Below are 23,715 nucleotides of genomic sequence, written 5' to 3' on the forward strand. Positions count from 1 at the left end.
AAAAATGCTCTGGCTTAGAAGCCACTGTGGTTCGAAGGTCACCCTGGTTTCAGTGCCACTTCAGTTCGAGAACGACTGTGGTTCAAAGGTCACTGTAGCTCGAGGGTGATGGTGGTTTGAAGGTAATCATGGATTGAGGGTGACCGTGGCTCAAGGGTCAATATAGCAAAAACGAGGGTAGCAATTTTAACCTAATTTACCTGACTGAAGTCAATGGAGAGTAAAATCGGGTGGGTTGCAAAACGGGTGGCCGATCCAATCCCATCAGTTTCCCGCCGAGTGGGTTAGATTAAAATTACCCCAGAGGTATTTTTTTTCTAAAGTTGTTTTGCTAGCTGTCACTTTAAAACTCAGTCACTATGCAAAGGAAGTTCAACAGCGAGCTAAAGTCTACCCAATGCAGTGTTGCAGAGTGTGTTGTTATAGTTTCCTTGGCAATAGGTTTTGCAGAGAGTCTGACACAGAACTTTCAAACATATACAGACTCCATGATTGGTTCAGTTTGTCTTTAACTGGCATCTCCTTTTGAATCTGAGAGGCTAGCTATCCAAAACACATCCTAGCCAACCTGGTACCAGGATATAAAAAAGCAAGGGTTTTTTTGGACCAGTTAGTTTGAGAATTTGTTGGGCAGTTGGATATGACCCTTGAGTTAAAGCAAAAGTGAAATAATCCTCTCAGGTTTGGCAGTTACCTTGAGCGATCTCAGGAGGAGAAACTTACAACAGTTTTAGAATTGCAGTTTTATTTCAAATGAGATCTCATGATACTCTAACTGCTCTTGAAGATGAAAGGAAAATATTATGGCAGCACCTATTAGCAAGTACCAAATATAGATTTGCTTTTCATTAACTGGTGCATGTTAGTGAAACCTTCAAGGCATGGATGTGCACTCTCAAAGGTTTGGAGAGTTGGATTCACCCATAAGAATGATCTGAAATACGAATGCTGAAATTATCTAGAATAAGGAGGTTTAAAAACAGGTAAGAATGTAACAGTCACGTTATTGCTACAGAGCAGAAAGAGCTGCTAGCAGGTCCTGCAGCTTCACTATCTCCAATTAAACCAAATTGCTCCAGTTTAAAATAGGCCACAAAGTGAATCAATTTTGAACAAAGTCAGGAAACATTATGGGATGGTGTATGAACATTAATATGTTCTTATATTGTTTGAACAATTTCACCTGATCCTGGAGCACTGTGGGAGAGTCTGTGGCATTCTCTAACTTTGTTTAAAAATTAGTATTGTGGTTAAAGACAGTACGGTGTTCTCAGATAAATCCATTTTTAGAGACACCCAGAAAATTCCCTGATCCCACAACTGGAGAAGAGAGAAAAGATCAAAAGATATGACTCGAACAGAATATGTTGACGGGCATCTCGCTCACGGAGCTCGTAGATCCCTCACCGCAGGGCTTTCACTTTCTGCTCTTGGTTTCCATTAAATGCTAATGGGGTAGAAATTAGTTTACGTTGCGCCCGTTTTTCAGGCATAAAATGGAGTACCAATTTAGCAGTGGGCCAGCTTGCGCCCAATCTGCCCAAGCATTGGTCCCACTGCTAAATTTGTGGGGGCCTTTTTTTAGGGGTCAGGGAATAAAACTGTTGGTAACAATTACAAAGGCTGTTCATATTTCTATTGTGTATATTTCAGCTTTTGCAAAAGTTACTTTGGTAACAGAAATGCCTGACAAAACGCAAAGCCTGGCACTGTAAATGTAAGGCAGGCAACCGATTCTGTGGCTAAGTGGCACAGCTTTCCAACCCCCATTTTATGTCTGGCAAAGAGGAGGTGGTGCTGCAAATGAGGTGGTAGAAAGGATGGTGACCCTGCTTATCACTCCAGGGCACCTCTGTATAGGACAGCATTGCAGCATCCTTGGAGGAAGGCAGAGGGAGAAGACTTGAGGACACAGCTGGTCATTACAGCCACTAGCATTGCCAGGTGTATGGCACATGATAGCTGCAGCTGTCCTTGCAGTTAATGGCACAGTGCTGCATCTGGCTGCCTGTGGACCCGCAGCCTGTATATCCACTTTTTCGTTGATAAGTAAGTGCACCTCTGCATTTAAATGTAGTTGTGAGAGTACCAGCGGATGGGTGCAATCTGTCTCTGGTACAGCATCTTTCCAGTGGTCCCCTTCTTCCTCCAAAAAACATAAGTAAAGGAGGATTCCCATTAGGAAAACCATTGTCCCGATATTGTAGACTTACTAACAAAATGGTACAAAGCTTTCTGACCAATTAAGTGGAAACAGGAAAGAAACAAAAAGGGAAAAAAAAGGTTCAGAAATAGCCTCAAAATGCAGTTACAAATCTTACTGTTGGGCTCTTTAAATGCACAAGCACAAATAGCATCCCTAGCAGCCCATTTTATACAGGTCAACAGATGTCTGAGTACTATATCCCATAACACTGGTAAATTGTGTGCATATCAATGGCTAATTTTAACATAATTAACTGCAAACCCAGTGGCTACTTCTGGTGCAAGAATAAAACCCAACCAGAAAACTAAATGGGAGAAAACCTGGAGTAACTGATCTGGCCCATTTTTTAATTGGTTACTTTAGTCTGTTAATCGGATGAAACTGATCAGAAATTCTATGTGACTGCTTTCCTTGAGAAGCAGTAAATGGTTCAAGATAACAAAGTATACGGTAACATTTCTCCTTTCTAAGTTGAGATCTCTCTCATCGCTACCCTTTTGATTTATGCTCAGTTACCACAATCGAGGAGAAAGGTTCCTGACACGAGCACCTACAGTATCAAGTGTAGCAGTTAGCAATCACAACCAATTAGAGTTAGCCCCTCAGCAATCATCATGGGGGTATTATCATTCTGGCAAGTTTTTATAGAAACAATAAATAATTTTGCTAAAGTAGATGATTTGGTAAAAAGAATTGATTGTTGCTGCCATCATGTGGCTTGAAATTGCATTACAGCCATTTGCTCAAGAACCTGTCCCTTCTCATAGATGTGATAAAAAAAATTGCAAATTCTCAAATAAAACAGGACTCACAATTTTCTGTGTTTATCACCTGAATGATGAGCCTATCGGAAACATCCCCAGCTTTAGATGGTTGAAAACCAATTTTATTCCGGATTTTGTCTTTTTGGAACATTTGCACTCATCAGCCTGGTGGCTGTTAATGTCAGAGAATGAAACTCATGTGATTTCAACAATAACAACTTGCATTTATACAGCACCTTCAACATAGTAAAACGTCACAAAGCGCTTCACAGGAGCATTATCAGACAAAATTTGACACTAAGCTACATAAGCAGATATTAGGACAGGTGACCAAAAGTTTGGTCAAAGAGGTAGATTTTAAGGAGCGTCTTAAAGGAGGAGAGAGAGGTAGAAAGGCAGAGAGGTTTAGAGAGGGAATTCCAGAGCTTAGGGCCTAAGCAGCTGAAGGAATGGCTGCCAACGGTGGAGTGATGAAAATCGGGAATACACAAGAGGCCAGAAATGGAGGAGTGCAGAGATCACGAAGGGTTTCAGGGCTGGAGGAGGTTACAGAGATAGGGAGGAGTGAGGCCATGGAGGGATTTGAAAACAAGGATAAGAATTTTAAAATCAAGGCGTTGCCAGACCAGGAGCCAGTGTAGATCAGCGAGCACAGGGGTGATGGTTGAATGGTGTGAGTTAGGTTACAGACAGCAGGGTTTTGGATGAGCTTAAGTTTATGGAGGGTGTAAGGTGGGAGACCGGCTAGGAGAGCATTGGAATAGTCGAGTCTAGGGGTAACAAAGGCATGGATGAGGGTTTCAGCAGAAGATGAGCTGAGGCAGGGGCAGAGAAGGGCGATGTTAAGGGGGTGGAAGTAGGAGGTTTTGGTGATAAAGAGGATATGGGGTCAGAAGTTCAGCTCAGGGTCAAATAGGACGCCGAGGTTGCAAACGGTCTGGTTCAGCCTCAGACAGTGGCCAGGGGAATCGATGGCTAGGGAACGGAGTTTGTGGCGGGGACCAAAGACAATGGCTTCAGTCTTCCCAATATTTAATTGGAGGAAATTTCTGCTCATCCAATACTGGATGTCAGACAAGAAGTGTGACAAATCAGAGGCAGTGGAGGGGTCGAGAGAAGTGGTGGTGAGGTAGAGCTGGGTGTCGTCAGCCAGGCACTCAGGTCAGGTACAGCAGGTGTTAGATGCATAGTAAAGTGCTTTATATACTGTTCTATCAAGCACTCCCGGATCAGAGATCAAGAACCACCTCAGGTCCAAGAGCCTGACATTGACAATCAGCTGCCTTTCTCCTGTTTGATTCCTGCCTCTGGGGAAACACTTAACCAAACCGTCTGACTGATAGCCATGCACTATAGACAGCCCATTATAAATAGGGAAGTACCTTGGTAAGAAGAATTAGGTTGATAATAACAATTTGGATATCTGTGCAATAAATGTGTTGGCAACAGTTTATGCCATGTGCAAAGTCCTTTGTTACAGTAGTAAATAAATTATTCATGGGTATGGGGTTCATGTGGTACAGCAATTATTCATGGAGTGTAGGATTTGTGGGCTACAGAAATCATGGAGTTCAAGAATTATTTGTGGTGTGTAAGCTTCATCAGGTAAAGGAACTATTCATGGTTTATGGGAATCGTGAGGCACAGGATTCTTAGGGTACAGGAATAATTCATGGAGTTCAGAATGCATGAGATAGAGAGATTATTCATGGGATATGGGTTTCAAGGAGTACTGGATTCATGAGGTACAGGAATTATTCATAGGGTACAGAATTTGTGAGATATGAGATTCATGGTGCAAAGGATTTGTGGGATACAGAATTCAAATGCAGGATTCATGGAGTATAGGAATTATTCATGAGGTACTGGAATTATTGACGGTAATGGGGTTCATGCAATACAGGAATTAATCATGGTGTACAAGATTCATATGGTGCTGGAATTATTCATGGTGTGTAGGATTCATAGTCTGCACAATTTGTTTATGGGGTGCAGGATTCAATCAATACAGGATCCCTGGGGTACAAAATTATTCTTGTGATACATGAATTATTCATGGAGTACCACAATCATAGGGTACAAGAATTATTCATGGAGTACAGGATTCAAGGGGTACATTATTTATTTGTTACAGAATTCATGCATTAGTGATAGGTAACAGGATTCAAGGAGTTGCAGGGTCCACGCGATACTTGAGGTACAGGAAGTATTCATGCAGTACAGGAATCATTCATGAGATACTCGATTCAGACGTTGCAGGAATTATTCAAGTGGCATATGAATTATTCATAGATAACGGGGTTCCAGGGGTATGGAATTATAGAAAGTGTATGGCACCAGCATTTACTAAATATCAGGTTATACATTTGAACTGACAGCATGAAAACCAAAACCCTTGCTAAATACTGACATTAATTAATTGGACTCATGCAGAGGCACTAGCTCCAGCTAAATCAGAGCCACACTTTGTGGCGATCTTAATTATGGGAAAATGAACTTGTCCTTTTGCCTCAGATTTCCAGTATTTTTCTTTCTGCCTCAGTGAAACCTTAAGTCGGTGTCACTGCCTGGATCGCTCATGTTGGTTAAGCTTTACAAAGGTTTTAGCTGAGTTTTTCCATAGATGAAATTATTTTGTAGCAGGCACTTGGGCCCTGTTATTACTCTATACAGTGCCCAAACTACCCCAATTTTTTGGGCACTCCTAACAGGAAAAATGGCAGAGAGATGCTGTGCCCACATGGTGGTGCTCCGATGAGTCCTCTGGACTGCATCTCAATGAGAATGGCATGCAAATTAGGGTCAGGTGATAGCATCAATGCATGTGACCAATCTTCTTGTGTTCCTCCTAGCTGCTAGTCAGATGCAGGCTGCCCCTATGAAAGTTGGTGCTGAGAGGCTGCTCCACTTAAAAGGCCAGACAGTAATCAGTCCAACAAACATAATTCTATATTTGGAAGTATGCTGGGATCACATTAAGATAGATTTCTTGTTGCAAAAGAGTGTGACTACTGTGGCCAGTTTATTGTTGTGGGCGCTGAGGACAGTTTGAAGCCCACTAATCCTGTTTGCACAAAGGGGGTCCCACGGGGGATACCCTTATTTGAAGCTTCTGTTGAGAAGAAGAGAAAGATGAATGGGAAGCTCTTTTTGGAAGACTTACATTTATATAGCGCCTTTCATGATCTCAGGATGTCCCAAAGTGCTTTTACGACCAATGCAGTATTTTTAAAGTGTAGTCACTGTTGTAATGTAGGAAACACAGCAGCCAATGTGCACACAGCAAGGTCCCACAAAAAGCAGTGTGATAATGACCAAATAATCTGTTTTAGCGATGTAGGTCGGGGGATAAATATACTTCCCTGCTCTTCTTCAAAATAGTGTCATGGGATCTTTTACATCCACCTGCGAGGGCAGACAGGCCCTCGGTTTAACGTGTCATCCAAAAGACGTCACCTCCGACAGTGCAGCACTCCCTCAGAATTGCACTGGATTGTCAGCCTAGATTTTGTGCTCAACTACAACATCATAGGAGGAGGAGGGCACCTACTCCCTACTACTGTGGTGTCCCAACAGAACCTACATGGACTTTACTGCGGAGCAATGTCTTTGGAGAATGGGGTTCAGCAGGGATGTAGTATGGTAATTCTACAACCTGCTTCAGAAGGATTTGATGCACACTGTAGGGCCGGCACGGCATTATTAGTCTCATTAAAGGTGTCCATGGATTTGAATCTTTTTGCTTCAAGGCAAGGGCTCCACGCCTGATATAACTAGCATTAGCTAGTCAGCAGTGCATTGGTGCATTCACTAAATGTTCATCAGAGCTAGCCGATATATCACTTTTTCCATGGAAACCAGGGATGAGTAAGCCCAAGCACTTGACTTATCCCATATGGCTGGCTTCTTCAAGTCCATGGAGTGATTGATGACATGCATGTTGGCCTTCATGCTCCTCTGTGGGGGAGTGCCCCTTATATGAATGCCTAGCTTGTGTGTGACCATCGGCATAAGATCATGCAGATGAATACGAAATTGCCTCGTGGCTTATGATGCCTTCTTTTTGAGGCAGTCAGTAGTCCCTCCCATTGTTTTTGGATGATCAGCAAGTTGAAGGATCAGTTCCTGGGGGACCACGTAAACCTGCTTTTGCTGAGGCCCATGACCCCTCTGTGCCATCTTTAAACTGCAGCAAAGACAAAGAACAAGTAGAATGAAGCCCATGACAGCCATTCTTCAAACACACAAAAGGTATGCTGAAACAGCACTTATGATGCCTGGATAAGTCTTAGGGCATCTTGTTGTATCAATCGGCCAAAGGGTCCAGGGATCATTGTCTTATGCTGCATTCTCTACAACCTGATCATTGACAGAGCCATGGACCCAGAGAAGTGCAGGAAGAGGAGGAGGGAGGTGGGAATCAGAAGAGAACGAGAAGCTACCATCACCTATTACAAACTACTAGAGCCAATTGGCAAGCATTAACTGAAACAGTCCTGAAAGAAGCTCGTCAATTACCACAACCACCACATTCTTTGTACCATCTTCTCTGACCCATGAATTTCTACATCAGTAACCACAACACCCAGAAGAAAGTAGTATCCCTGTCCTAGCAACAAAATCCCTCTGCCCGGCACTTACACTGGATGAACAAATGAAAGCTCCGAACACAAAATGTAATATATCATGTCCTTTGTTCTCCCACATCGACAGAAATGTCACTAAACCTTGACCAAAGTTATTGAATTCTTTGAAGAAGTAACAAAGAATAGACAAGGGTAATGTAGTAGATGAGATATATTTGGATTTCCAAAAGGCCTTGGATAAAGGTACCGCATTGTAGACTCATGACTAAGGTCAGGGCATGTGGAGTCAGGGGAAATGTAGCAGAATGGATAGCAAGCTGGCTACAAAACAGAAAACAGAGAGTAAGGGTTAAGGGTAGCTACTCAGACTGGCAAAAGGTGGGAAGGGGTGTACCACAGGGATCGGTGATGGGATGGTTGTTGTTCACAATTTACATTAACGATTTGGATTCCGGAATCAGAAGTACAATCTCAAAATTTGCGGATGACACCAAATTGGTGGATATAGTTAGCGGAGCAGGCTCGAGGGGCCGATTGGCCTACTCCTGCTCCTATTTCTTATGTTCTTAAAGGAAGAATGCATCAAAATGCAAGAGGACAGTAATAAACTTGCAGAATGGGCAAGTAATTGGCAAATGAATTTCAAAATGGATAAGTGTGAGGTGATGCATTTTGGTAGGAAGAATAAGGAGGCCACATACTGCTTTTTTTAAAAATCATTCATGGGATGTGGGCATCGCTGGCAAGGCCAGCATTTATTGCCCATCCTTAATTGCCCTTGAGAAGGTGATGGTGAGCCCCCTTCTTGAACCACTGCAGTCCGTGTGGTGAAGGTACTCCCACGGTGCTGTTAGGTAGGGAGTACCAGGATTTTGACCCAGCAACGACGAAGGAACAGTGATATGTTTCCAAGTCAAGTCAAGTTTCTTGAGTGTTGTTGGAGCTGCACTCATCCAGGCAAGTGAAGATTATTCCATCACACTCCTGACTTGTGCCTGATGGTGGAAAGGCTTGGATAATAAGAATTTAAACAGGGTAGAGGAGCAGAGGGACCTAGGGGTACTGATACACGAATCATTAAAAGTAGCGATGCAGGTTAATAAGGCCATAAAAAAGGTAAATTAAGCACTAGGGTTCATTTCTAGAGAGATAGAATTGAAAAGCAAAGAAGTTACGTTAAACTTGCATAGAACCTTGGTTAGACCACACTTAAGAGTACTGTGCACAGTTCTGGTCTCCGTATTATAGAAAGGATGTAGAGGGTGCAAAAAAGATTCACAGGGATGATACCAGAACTAAGCAGATATCCTTATCAGGAAAAGCTGAACAGACTGGGGCTCTTTAGAAAAGAGAAGGCTAAGGGGTGACCTGATATAGATCTTTAAGATAATGATAGGGTTTGATAGGGGTAGACGAAGAGAAAATGTTTCCACTTGTGGGGGTGTCCAAAACTAGAGGTCATAAATATAAAATAGTCGCTAATAAATCCAATAGGGAATTCAGGAGAAACACCTTTACCCAAAGAGTGGTAAGAATGCGGAACGCGCTACCACAAAGAGTAGTTGAGGCAAATAGCATAGGTGCGTTTAAGGGGAAACCAGATAAGCACATGGGGGAGAAAGGAATAGAAGGGTATCCTGATAGAGTTAGATGAGATAGGGAGGGAGGAGGCTCATGCGGAGCATAAACCAGTTGGGCCGAATGGCCTGTTTCTGTGCTGTAGTTTCGATATAATTTGATGTAACCTACTGTCTGCTCCTATACTCTTTCCCTTCCTGCATGTTGTGCTCTGGCAACTCTGCAACCATGGCAAGCAAATGGAATTTCCCTCCTGCCTTCCATTTCCTCAAGCAGCATCTCCGCTGCTTTGCCATAAAATCAAGAGGCCTGTTTCTTCCTCGAGTGATGCCTGCCATCTTTCTCCTTAAAATTAAAGTGACAACTTCTCGGCAGCCCTAACAAAATTCAGGCAGCGACGATAATCTAGCAGACTCAGTTTGGTCACCTTCAATAATCTGGCATGTTTTGTTCAGGCAGCAGTAATGGAAAAAAAAGTAATCTTCCAGCCACTGTGCCTTTAAGTTGCTACAGCTCCTTTGTTCACCAAATGGACGAGCATTCATTCACAGGCATTGCATGTCCACATTATGTAAATGAACTACGGAATGAAATGCCAGCACCGTCTACTACTTCTGGGCATAGCTCGCTTCTGGTGCAGGAGCCCAAGGTGCATTGAAGAGAGGAATATCAGAGCTAAACATGAGACCCTACTCTAGCATATGGTGCTGCGGTCAAGAGCGCCTTATTGTTACATTGAAAGGCATTTTCTTTTAATCTAAGTGGAGATTTTCCGCTTGAACATTCCCGGAAAATTGCACCTAGGAAGCCCATTATTCTCTGACTATTGAAATGAACGTCCAGAAATTCACAGGCTGGGATGTGCAATTCCTCAATATGAGCTCCCTGCACATACTGGGGGTGTCAGAGTGAAAGAGCACCATTGGAGACCGAAGAGTTGGTCCCAGGTGCTCTCGGCTGTGGTTGGCGTGAGGTCCAGAAGACAGTCAATACTCTGGTTGGAATGTAACTGAGGAATTAAAAGACTCGCATTTTTACAATACCTTATCACATTGCTCTGAAACATTCCAAAGCATTTCATATATAACAACTTGCATATATATAGCACCTTTAATGTAGTAAAATGTTCCAAGACAATTCACGTAAGCGTCACCAAACAAAATTTGACACCGAGCCACATAGGGAGATATCAGAACAGGTGACCAGCAGCTTGGTCAAAGAGGTAGGTTTTAAGGAGCGTTTTAAAGAAGGAGGTAGAGGTAGAGTAGTTTAGGGAGGGAATTCAAGTTTAGGGCCTAGGCAGTTGAAGGCACAGCCGCCAATGGTGGAGCGATTAAAATCAGGGATGCACAAGAGGTTAGAATTGGAGGAACGCTGAGATCTCGGAGAGTTGTAGGGCTGGAAGAGGTTACAGAGATAGGGAAGGGCGAGGCCATGGAGGAAGTTGAAAACACTTATCAAAATTAGAAATTATAATGGGATGAATAAGATTTTGTGATTCAAAAAAGACACAAATTTTGACATAACAGAGAAGGGCTTTGTTATTACGAGCGTGGAACTATCGGGGAAGTTACTGAATTAATTACTGGGTTATTACATCTGCCTTTGAAGTAACAACAATGTAGGTTCACTGGGACTCAGAGCAGTGACTGCTGCGGGCACCCTAATATATGAAACTGTGAGATAAAGAAACTAAATTAACTGGAATTTTGTTGAAAGAAGGAAGAATTTCTTAATGGTCTGTGAAAAGCAATCAACATTTTCTTTGCCTGAAACCCGATTTTTCCACTCTCTACAATTAAAAGCAAATAAAAAGAGTCACAGATTGCTAACTCCAATGAGATAGACACATCTGCATTAACAATTTATAATAAGCCTGAAATCATTTCTAAATTAATTGTGGTACAATAAAATGGGCCGAAGGCGCTCACAATCACGTTGGGAATCTAATTTCAATTTCTATAATTCACCTTGAAATGAATCTACATGAACACCTACATGAACTAGGTTGAACACCAATTAATGAAATCAATATAATTCACGACTTGATTAGACCCTGGCTAAACAGTGCAGGTCAGCTTTCTATGCACTCCTAATTACTGCCGGTATGTTAGAATGGTCGAATGTCGCCACGGCAATGCTTCGTGATGCAGCCATACTGACAAGAGGAAACCGAGAAATATTTAATATTCCAACTCGATCAAACTTTCACACATGAAGGTAGCACAGTAACCAGAATTCTTAAGAATTTTAATTCCAGTTTGCAAGAACATTTATGCTTTCAGATGCAGAAGAACTTCTTCACTGAGAATTCCTGGAGTCAGTCACAAAATTGTTTTTATGTTATACCCTCATCTTATTTAGGTCCAGTACAGTATATTTCTAGAGTGTACAGATTGAGGGTTCAGTACAGTGCAGGCTGTAGCATTCTATGGTTCAAATGTATAACTGATTAGGTAACTAAGTTACAAACCTCACTGATACTGAAAGATACAGGCTTCACAGATGTAATAGAAAAAAGAACGTGCATTTCTACAGCATCTTTCATAGCCTTGGGACATCCCAAAGTGCTTCACAGCTAATCAATTATTCTGAAGTGTACTCTGTTGCTATGTAGGCAGATGTGGCAGCCAACAGCAATGAGATCAGTTAATCTGTTTCGGAGGTTGACAATTGTAAACAATTTTACAACACCAAGTTATAGTCCAACAATTTTATTTGAAAATCACAAGCTTTCGGAGGCTTCCTCCTTCCTCAGGTGAATGTCAAGAAATCCTCGAACCTTTCGCATTTATAAATCACAGAACAATACCTGGTGATTTATAAATGCGAAAGGTTCGAGGATTTCTTGACATTCACCTGAGGAAGGAGGAAGCCTCCGAAAGCTTGTGATTTTCAAATAAAATTGTTGGACTATAACTTGGTGTTGTAAAATTGTTTACAATTGTCAACCCCAGTCCATCACCGGCATCTCCACATCATGTCTCGGAGGTGTTTGTTGAGGGAGGATTCCTCAATAAACACCCACGAAACAGATTAACTGAAGCACTTTGTTCTCTGTTCCTATAATCTCTGATTGCCAATTCTTTTAGATTATAAAATGTTTATTTTTTATTTTACTTTCCACAGTAAATTTGCAGTATTTGGCTAAGATGCAAGTATTTAAGGATTTGTTCTTCTCTCCTCCCTTTTTCCCCTCATTTATTTACATTATGAAATATATTTTATCACCTTTATCTTTCATAGTAAATTAGTAGTTTTGCTGAAGTTGTCAGTGTGGCAATGCCCAGGAAGGCTTTTCTCCATTGATAAGTCTTCAATGACCATCACCTGAGCAAGTGGTTATTTGTCATGGTCCGGGCCTGGATGACTGACTGACACTGACCATAATATGAGATCAACGTCAAAATATCTCAAACATCCCCCCTTGACCCTATTGCAAACAACAAACTTCCTCAGTGACTCAAAAATCCTCATCACAAACAAAACTGTGAAGTTCAGAATTTTAATTTAATGGCTTAAATTGTATAAAATGCTAAAAATTGAAAACTTTCTACCTTTGATTGATTCAAACTACAACTCCCATGATTCATCTCTCACAAATGTGTGTGCATTTGAGAGAAAGAGAGCGAGAGAGATACACACTGAAAATCTATAACCTCCCAGTTTTCTGCCTGGTTGTTATGACATGTGAGTTGTAATTATGCACTGAGTATTGCAATTCTGCAGGAACAGAGTGGAAACTAGAACTTGCATGATGCATATTTCTGTGTCTCATACTTACACAAAATGTGTCTACAGCAGCTGGAAATCCCCAGTACCCAATGCCCAAGTAAAATTTCCATATCAATCTACAAGTTCCAGACAGTCAGGTGAACTGATGTGGGATAAACCTCTTGCATGCATTTTTAACATTAAAAGAGCAATTTTGTTAGTGATTTACTTTTCAGAATTGAGTAACTTTTTATGTTTGTTATGCTATTACTGCTATTATTATCTGTATACATTGACTTGATTAAATAATGAAAATGATAACTAAAACAGTGTGAAGAAATTATTTTAGTGATTTGATTGGTTAGTCTTGTGGTAGTTGCTTGTCAGCTTGGCACAGATAGTAGCAATCTTGCCTCCGAGTCAAAATGTCGTGGGTTCAAACCCCACTTCAGATTTAAGCATATAATCTAGGCTAACACTTTAAGTGCAGCACTGACGAAGTGGTGCATTGTTGATGATGCTGTCCATTGGATGAGATGGCAAACCTAGACTCCTGTCTGCCTGTTTAGGTGGGTGTGAAAGATCCCATGAGACAATTAAGAGAAGTGCAAGAAATTCTCCCAATGTCCCGGATAACATTCCAACACCAAGAAACACGAAAAGAAAGATGAACTGGTCATTCATCTCATTTGCTGTTGTGGGAATTTACTGCACTTCTAAAAGTAATTCATTGATTATAAAGTACTTTGGAATATCCTGAAAGATGTAATAGGTGCTATATAATTGTTGTGTTCTTCTTCTTCTCGGTCTGAGAAAACTGAGGAATTTGTTCGATTTTCGGCTAGCCACCCATTTTTCATTGATAGTTTTTTCTACTTTTAACTTGCTGGTATTTACACAGCCCTTTATTTATTTGGTAACCGGTGGTCATTTGAGCCAATTACAATTTTATTCACCCAAAAGATTTATGATGCTTTAGAAGTGTGCGCTTTTGAAAGGTGTAATGCCGCATATGGGATCTATATGCAAGATTTTTAATTTTAAAGATATGAGGGTTGAAATTAATCTTCGGCAGTAGCACTAAATGACTTCAATGGAAAAGAAAATTGTGCGGGGCGTAAAACGGACTGCTGATTTGTTATTGCCCATTTTGTGCCACCGCCGAAAACCAATTTCACCACCACGGAGACCACGGCACAGAAATTATGTCATAGACTGGAGAACCCAGCTCACCTGATTATGTAGATCTGGAGGAATGTTCATACTTTTCAACTCAGCAACACATATATTTGATTAAAATCCAATAAAATGCATCACTAACCTTGACCAGGTTAAAAGAATGGGCGGTACATTGATTGGAAACACTGGATTGCAACTGTACTCATCACTGAGTTACACATTCTTTGGAATGCCAACTATCCAAGAATTATAGGAGCAATCCTCTCAAATATATTAGCTCAGCTCCAATATTCATCCAGCTGCTTTTGGAAGGGGTTGTAAATTTTTTCAGAGTGGTTCTTAGGAAATATGAAGCCTTCAAGTCATTATCCATTACAGATTGTCTGACAGAAACTGTGGAGGGTTTAGAAACAGAGGAACCACATTTATAACAGGAAAATTAAACTGACAGGAAGCTTTAGTCAGTTTTGAAGTTGGGGTTCAAGGCTAGGTTGGGGACAGGACTGGGAAGGTTTGGGTTGGTGGGCAAGAGTGGGGGAAGCAAAAGAGGCAGCTGAAAAGATGGTCTCTATCTTGGTGACAAAGAAGTCCATGAGCTCCTTGCACTTGTTGTTAAAGGTGAGGGTGCAGGGGGGAGGGATTTAAGGAAGCAGTTATTAATGAATAAAAGGAGCCTGCAGTTATCTTCATCCTCCAGGATATTCCTAGAGTAAAGGTGTTATAAATTGGATAGCCAGGTGGTGAAGGATAGAATACTAGAGTCTAATCTGCAGTTACTTCACACCTTTATTCACAGAGATCCCCATTACCACCACCACATCATCCGATATCAGCTCTCTTATAAATAGATACAAGAGAGTTCCCAATTGATATGCACCACCTGAATACAATTAAAGCTAATTGATATAAATCACATGGATACAATTAACAGAAAATTATGTTGTCAGAGAGCAATAATGCCTAGTAGAGTTTGAGGTGGTCCAGTAGGATCTGGGGATGGATAGCTAAGTCAGTTGTGTAGTATGCTCAAGTTTATGCCCCTTGGATTTTTATGAATTAAAACCGACCTCTTTGACCAAACTTTTGGTCACCCGTACTAATATCTCCTTATGCAGCTCGTTGTCAAGTTTTGTCTGATAGCATTCCTGTGAAGTGCCTTGGGATGTTTTACTACGTTAAAGGCACTAAATAAATGCAAGTTGTTGTTGTTGAGAAAGATATTGGTGAGTTGGTGTTGTTTGATGGCATTATTGATGATTTCTTCTATCACTTTACTGAAGATTGAGAGTAGCCTGATAAGACAGTAATTAGTCAGGTTAGATTTATCCTGTTTCGTAGGGAGAAATCAGGGTGGAGCTTGGGGGGTGGTAGACAATAACAATTTTAAAGGAAAGGCAAGAGTGGTAGAATGGGATGAGGGGTGAAGTGCTCGAAGGAGGTGGAGATGCCAAAGGACCGGGGCAAGAGACTAAAGTGTGACTTGGTCATAAAGGCCATGCCACCACTGTGATAGTTTGGGTAAGACAGGTGGTGAAAAGTGTAGCCATGCAGGCAGGCTCCGGTAGGGGGCAAGGTGTCACCACCTGTGAGCCAGGTTTGAGTCAAAGCCAAGATGTCATTATGATCATCTCCAATAAGGTTGGCAAGGAGCTTGTTCACAAGCTAGTGGACATTCTGAGAGAAATGCATAGAGGGGCGTTGATTGTTAATCCACCAGTAGAGTCCAGGGGTAGTAGAACAGGAAGGAAGTTGGTGAGGTTAGCCCCTGTAAGCCACACTGTGTGGGAAGGTCAGTGACAGAAGAGGATAGGGCACTTTGAGTTACTGCTCTTAAGGAGGCAGCAACAGGTGTCATGATGGGCCCATTGGAGAATACCAAGAGAGGCAGAGAGAGTAGCAGTGAGCTTGATCAAAGGGAAATCCAAGCCTGGGACAGTGACAGGAGAGGATGAGGCTGAGGTAGGGATGAGTGAGAGGACAAAGATGAGAGATGGCAGGGCTGGATGAGGAGAAGTAGCGGAGACAAGGGCCCAAGAGGGGCTGAAAAAGGGTGAAGATGTGTTTGACTCAGGCCTGGAGCAGCAGGCCTGAAATGTGGAGACAAATGGATATAAAAGGAATTCCAAGTTACATAGGCATGGCAGAGGGTAGGTGAGACATGCAGTGGTTGTAGACTGAGAGCAGGGAGGAGACAATATGAAATAGTCCAAAGTTAAAGTCTAGGGCCAGAAGGCCATGTTGGGATGAAGTCCACTTGTGGATAATGTGGGGTCAGCTTGGAGCAGCCAATAACCAATGACCAAGTTTCGAGTCTATGGTAGAGAGGGGATAGATCCAGGAGATGTTGATGGAGGAGAGTATCAGCTGAGGAACCCTGGAATATATTTGGAAACTCTGTTTTCCAAAGGCAATGTTCAGCTTTTGTCCAAATAGTGAAAAAGTAATCCACTTGAATCACTGGTCGGGAACAGTCTTCAATAAATGAATAATTTCAAAAACTTTGTGTAAACAAATTGAAATACAGCCCAAAGGCAGGGTTGTGTGGCAGCTGCTAAATCTGAGGTGTGACAGGCACAAGCACTTTTTCAATTTTTATCACATATAAAGGAACCATGAACCACATAGTCTTTTCAAAAAAGTGCCCAAAATTTTACCCACTCCTCACATTCGGAGCAATCTGCATTCAACTACTTCCTTTTAATACAAGGATCATATTTAGTCATTTGCAGAACTATACAAGCCCAGCTGAAGTCCAGTTCCAGAGATGAAAGGACAGTATGCTAACCTACTGCGCCACTACAATGGGACCTTATGGTTTTCTTCAGACTGTTTCCTGTGAGAAAGCCCCTGGTTATTCCTCATCATAAGTTTGGCAGCTTCTGAAGATGATTAACTGAATGGAGTGCAACAGCAACGAGAGTGAAACTCCAGGTACGGTGTGTGAACGTCAGTATTTTCAATGGTGAGAATAGTATTGGACAATCACTCACTAATTACAGAAACCCAGCCCTGGGCTTTTCAAAGGGCACTCACGATCAATCACAGTAACAACTTCCCCAAGGCTTCAGCATTCATCATCTCACTAAAATTCTTTAGTATTTCTCCAGTGGGGCTTTCCTTTATTTTGTAGTTTAATAGAGGTAAAATATCCACCTGTTCATCAACTTACTTAACCTTCTTCAATATTCTGCCGAGAACAGAAATCACCATTCAGCTGGGTGTAAAATCCCAGAGTACTAACTGAAGCTCAGTTACTTATCTCTCTAGAAGCACCAAGTGCCAGAGATGAGAGACAATCTATTAATGTGTCATTATTAAACTAAGCATAGTTCAGTGTGTTTAACTAGAATCAGTCACTGACACATTCACTCCTACAATTTTCCCAATCCTGAAAGCTGTTTACTTCTCAACAGGTTGAGCCATGTCATACTGAATTATTGTAAACAATTTTACAACACCAAGTTATAGTCCAGCAATTTTATTTTAAATTCACAAGCTTTCGGAGGCTACCTCCTTCCTCAGGTGAACGATGTGGAAAGCTTGTGAATTTAAAATAAAATTGCTGGACTATAACTTGGTGTTGTAAAATTGTTTACAATTGTCAACCCCAGTCCATCACCGGCATCGCCACATCATACTGAATTATGATTCTTTTTGTAGTTTCTGCTCTTTTCTTAGTTAATATTGGGTTACTCAGTCAGCACACGTGGTTCACAGTTTAAAAACATAGAAGCTCTTGAGGATAAAAGGGAATGAGTGTGCCAGTTTCAGGTTGGTGTGGAAACTGTAGGAGGGTGTTACAGTCATACATACATCAGAGGCCTTTTCTGATTTCTATCTCGACAAGAAAGTTGTAAACACTAGGCACTATATCAGAGCTCAGGGTATAGTGAGAGTGTAGTATGGTGAATGTTTTAGTAAGGGAGCTGTAGACAGTGTCTGTTATATCAGGGCTTGGGTACAGTGAGAGTGTGGTTTAGTGAATGTTTTAGTGAGGGAGCTGTAAACACCGAGCATTATATCAGAGCTTGGTTACACGAGTGAATGATCTGTTTTTTTTTAAATAGTGAAAGAGCTTAACAGAAGTTGCTTCTCAATGATGGCATAGTAATAACATCTTTCTCCTGCTGCTTCTACTCACCAGCCATTGATGACACCATCAGGGTTCAGCATAGGAATGATTTTGAAGATGTAGGATTCACGCAGGCTGCGAGCAACGGGGTTATTACTCACGAGAAATTCCAGTGTCCCCTTCATGACCCAACTTGCATTGCTCTCCCCAGGATGGACTCGGGCCGTCAGCACCACATATTGACGATTCCCTGGGAGATACAGCAGGGTAACTGTTCAGCATTTATTTTAATCTCTGGTTCAGTTTATCATTTCACCTCAAAAATATTTTACTGGAAGATTGTGGGCACAAAACAACATATCTAATTTGCCTATTGGGATATTTATGGGAGTGACTTTCTTTCCCTGCACTGCACACTGTGGGGAGGATTTCCAACTTGCTGTTCGGTTGTAGAATTGGTGTTGCAGATCAGCCAAAGTCAACGGAAATAAAAATTGGGTGGTTTCTATAACAGGCGTCCAATCGGCCCGGGCAGCAAGTTGAAAATTTACCCCAAAGTTAACAAAACTATAAAGTCCTACTCAACCTCCAGTGTCTCAAGCACTTTCTCTGGGAATGATTACCGTAGCCTAGTAAAGATTTTGGGCTCTTCTAGAGAACATATGTTGGTTCACGCCACTAGGGGGAACAGGATGGACGATCTGCCCAAGTCCCCAACAACCAGAATGTTACACCCCTGTTCAAAAAAGGGGAACGGGATAAACCCGGTAACCACAGGCCAGTCAGCCTAACATCGGTGGTGGGGAAACTTCTAGAGACCATAATCTGGGACAAAATTAATTGTCACTTGGAAAAACATGGGTTAATAAATGACAGCCAATATGGATTTGTTAAAGGCAAATCGTGTCTGACAAACTTGATTCAGCTCTTCGATGAAATAATGGAGAGAGTTGAAGAAGGTAGTGCAGTGATGTCGTGCAAATGGACTTTCAAAAGGCATTTGATAAAGTGCCACATAATACACTTGTTAGCAAAATTGAAGCCGAAGGGATTAAAGAGGCAGTGACAACATGGATATGAAATTGGCTAAGAGACAGAAAGCAGGGAGTAGTGGTTATTAATGACCTGGACCTGGGTATACAGGGCATAATTTCAAAGTTTGCAGATGACACAAAACTTGGGACTGTAATAAAGTGAGGAGGATAGCAGACTTCAGGTGGACATAGACAGACTGGCAAAATGGGCAGACACATACATGGCAGATGAAATTTAATGCAGAGAAATGTGAAGTGATACATTTTGGAAGGAAGAATGAGGAGAGGGAGTATATTTTAAATGGGGGTGCAAGAATGGAAAGAACTGGGGGTTTACATACACAATCTTTGAAGGTGGAAAGACAAGTTGAGAAGGCTGTTAAAAATCATACGGGATCCTTGGCTTTATAAACAGAAGCATTGATTACAAAAGCAAGGAAGTTATGCTAAATCTTTATAAAACACTGGTTAGGCCTCAGCTGGTATTTTGTGTTCAATTCTGGGTACCACACTTTAGGAAGGATGTCAAGGCCTTGGAGAGGGTGCAGAAGAGATTTACCAGAATGGTCCAGGGATGAGGAACTTCAGTTATATGGAGAGACAAGAGAAGCTGGGATTGTGCTCCTTAGAGCAGAGAAGATTAAGGGGAGATTTAATAAAGGCGTTCAAAATCATGAAGGGTTTTGATAGAGTAAATAAGGAGAAACTGTTTCTACTGGCAGAAGGGTCGGTAACCAGAGGACACAGATTTAAGGTAATTGGCAAAAGAGCCGGAGGTGAGATGAGGAGAACTTTTTTTGCGCAGTGAGTTATTATGATATGGAATGCATTGCCTGAAAGGGTGGTGGAAGTAACTTTCAAAAGGGTACTGGATAAATACTTGAAGGGGAGAAAATTGCAGAGGTATGGAGAAAGAGCAGGGAAGTGGGACTAATTGGATAGCTCTTACAAAGAGCTGGCATGATGGGCCGAATGGCCTCCTTCTGTGCTGTAAGAGTCTATGATTCTAGCTATTCTCTTCCCTCTTCAAAATCTTCTGCATATGTGTAGCACCTTTGACATCCTCAGGGCATCCCAAACCACTTCATAGTTAATTAATTACTTTTGAACTGTCATCACTGCTGTTGTAAGGACCTGCAAACAGCAAATAAGGTAATTGATCAGATCATCTAGTTTTGGCCAGGATATTGGGAGAGCTCCCATCTCTTCTTTTAATAGTGCCATAGGATCTTTTACATTCACCTGAACGGACAGGGCTTTTGTTTAACATTTCATTGGGAAGACATCACCTTTGACAATGAACCACTCTCTCAGTACTGAACTGCAATGCCAACCTAAATTAGGAGGGGAATTTTAACTTTCCCCGCAAGGTGAGCAGTTAAAATGGAGAGGCTCCATTATCCGCTCCGTTCCCGCCGTTCATGTCCTGGAGTGTGGTTTGAACGCACAACCTTCTGACTTAGAAGTGAGAATGCTACCACTGAGTCAAGTTAACACTATGTAATCAATTCAAATATTGATAGCTCAAATCAACCCATAGTAAGGCAGCAGATAATTAGGTTTAAGCAGTTGCTAAGCAGTACCTAGTACTGAACAGCTGAAATGAAGTAAATTAAAGTCTAAATGCAATAAATAAAAATATAAGCACTTTTACTCCAACCACTGAGGCTTAACTCCACACTTTCCTGGCTTTTCATACTGCATTGGACTTTCATGGCTCAAGCAGTACCACACTAGAATTATAGGAGTATTACCACACTGGATACAAACTGGCATTAAATAGACAGTATCACACTGATGTGCACTGGCGTTAGATGGGCAGATGTAACACTGGACATTCAAAGGCTACTGAAGGTTACCACACTGGTCAGTTATTCCCTCTTGGGTCTTTATGCTAATTGTGAAACTCAGATCTTTTCCCTAATGATTACATTATTTTGTTCAATTTTTCAAATCCTTGGCTTTTATGTATCACGTCCCCAGTGACTGGGGCTGATGTTGTTCAAGGCTTATTCAGTAAATAAGGTCAGGGGCTGAGTGAGAATCAATTTTCTAAAAGTGCTGAGCCTAATGAAATGGATCATACTGATATAATTGTTTTGGTGTCTGTATGTTTTTGGGGTTCAGAGTTTCAGGCTGGAATTGGCAAAAGGAGCTGCGTGCTGATGATAAAAAAACTTCCTCCATTTTTCTTTATTCGTTCATGGGATGTGGACATCGCTGGCAATGCCAGCATTTATTGCCCATCCCTAATTGCCCTTGAGAAGGTGGTGATGAGCCGCCTTCTTGAATCGCTGCAGTCTGTGTGGTGAAGGTTCTCCCACAGTGCTGTTAGGTAGGGAGTTCCAGGATTTTGATCCAGCGACGATGAAGGAACGGCGATACATTTCCAAGTCGGAATGGTGTGGGACTTGGAGGGGAACGTGCAGGTGGTGTTGTTCCCATGTGCCTGCTGCCTTGTCCTTCTAGGTGGTAGAGGTCGCAGATTTGGGAGATGCTGTCGAAGAAACCTTGGCAAGTTGCTGCAGTGCATCCTGTGGATGGTACACACTGCAGCCAAGCTGCGCCGGCGGTGAAGGGAGTGAATGTTTAGGGTGGTGGATGGGGTGCCAATCAAGCGGGCTGCTTTGTCCTGGATAGTGTCGAGCTTCTTGAGTGTTGTTGTAGCTTCACTCATCCAGGCAAGTGGGGAGTATTCCATCACACTCCTGACTTGTGCCTTGTAGATGGTGGAAAGTTTTGGGGAGTCAGGAGGTAAGTCACCCGCCGCAGAATACCCAACCTCTGACCTGCTCTTGTAGCCACAGTATTTATATGGCTGGTCCACTTAAGTTTCTGATCAATGGTGACCCCCAGGATGTTGATGGTGGGGGATTTGGCAATGGTAATGCCGTTGAATGTCAAGGGGAGGTGGTTGACTCTCTCTTGTCGGGTGCGAATGTTACTTGCTACTTATCAGCCCAAGCCTGGATGTTGTCCAGGTCTTGCTGCATGCGGGCAGAGAAAAGTGAGACAGACTGAAGGAGCTAGTGATCTTGTATTTCACCTCACACCACTGTCACTGAAATATCAATTTTCAGAACAAAACAGCATGCAGGTTGGGTTGAGGGGAAAGTGATGTATAAATGTGGTGCAGCAGTTTGATATAAATCTGCCGCAGAACCGACCACAACTTCTTTCGTTAGGCAAATAAGTGTAGCTCCAGAGTTCAGGGAGGGCCAATAATATAATGACAGCATGAAATATGTCACTGCAAAAAATGCAGCACATTCTGTGAAATGTTTGATAGCTATTTTCCATATAATTGTTTGTGGTCATATCATAGTCACAATCATACATTAAAGCATTTTTACTGACAAAAATAATTTCAAGTAGAAGGAAGGAAACAAATTTTAATTTTCCTGTAAGTTTTTCATTGACCAACAGGTTGGCAGATTTCGATGCTGAAAATGGAATACATTCAACTTCAGGCATTAAGCAGCAAAATACTCAGGTACAGCACAGGTTAGATGCAGGGTAAAGCTCCCTCAACTGCCTCAACAATGTCCCTCAGCCCGATATTAGAAGAGCATCTCCTATAGTACCAGTGTAACATATTTCCATTTTCCACACACTAATAGCACCCCTGCCACTGTCCAGCTGAGATCAGCCAACCCAACATAGACTGGGACTCAAGCCTGGGACTTTTCTTGTCTGTGTAGCTAATTACTGAATAATCTCACTGAGCCTTTGACGAAGCCCAAGGTGACATTTAACCTAATTGTCTGGATTCAAACTCAACTTCCACAGGTGAAAAAGCAGTGTACTAAATCACAGTGTCACCCAGTTCCTTTAACCTACTGCAATACTCAGTGTCCATTCAATCTCTCTAACCAATTGTATCAACCAGTCCCTGTAACTCACTCCATCACCCAATATCTCTAACCCACTGCATCACCCAATGTCTGTACCCCACTGCATCACCCGGTTCCAGTAACCCACTATGCAACCTATTCCCTCTAACCCACAATGCCCCCTCCCTCTAACCCAGTGCATAACCTAGTCCCTCCAACCCACAATGTCACACTGTCTCTCTAACCCATCGCATCACCCAGCTCTTTAACCACTGTGTCACCCAAGCTTTCTAACCCAGAGCATTACCCAGTCCCTTTAATTGACTTGGGTGAATTATTCAGTCCTGGTAAGCGTAGCACTCGCCGCAAAAATCTTCATTGGCATTATGATGGGCGGGAATGCACTGTTACACCACTGCCAGAATCTTCACTTGATTCTACTCACGGACCTGCCCCAATACAACAAGAAATATGGAAAAAATATATTGGAAAACCCAGCCTCACATGTTTATTTTAGTGGAATTTGCTGCCCTGAGCAGTGAGTTCACTCTTATGCACTGAAAAAGTAACAGCTGCACCCACAAGAAACTCAACCCCATGAGGGCAGGCTGCAATACCGAATAGAGCAGCACATAACACACCTACACATCAGCTTGGTGAGATACACCAAAGTTCTAATCAGTCCCTATTCACAGTTAAATGCATCGACTAGAAAACAGTTCTGCATGGAAAGCAAGAAATATGTTGAT

At 42.0% G+C, this 23,715-nt stretch overlaps 1 protein-coding gene across 1 annotated transcript in view; it reads right to left on the bottom strand.

The window, feature by feature from the left end:
* The window catches only part of LOC137301780 (cytosolic carboxypeptidase 4), a 166,208-nt gene that overhangs the window by 68,965 nt on the left and 73,528 nt on the right, over nt 1–23,715 (bottom strand). The window contains exon 18 of the mRNA XM_067971410.1: nt 18,169–18,349. Coding sequence (XP_067827511.1) covers nt 18,169–18,349 — 181 coding nt within the window. The remainder of the gene's footprint in view (nt 1–18,168; nt 18,350–23,715) is intronic.

The sequence above is a fragment of the Heptranchias perlo genome, chromosome 34, assembly GCF_035084215.1.
Source record: "Heptranchias perlo isolate sHepPer1 chromosome 34, sHepPer1.hap1, whole genome shotgun sequence".
Classification (NCBI taxonomy): domain Eukaryota; kingdom Metazoa; phylum Chordata; class Chondrichthyes; order Hexanchiformes; family Hexanchidae; genus Heptranchias; species Heptranchias perlo.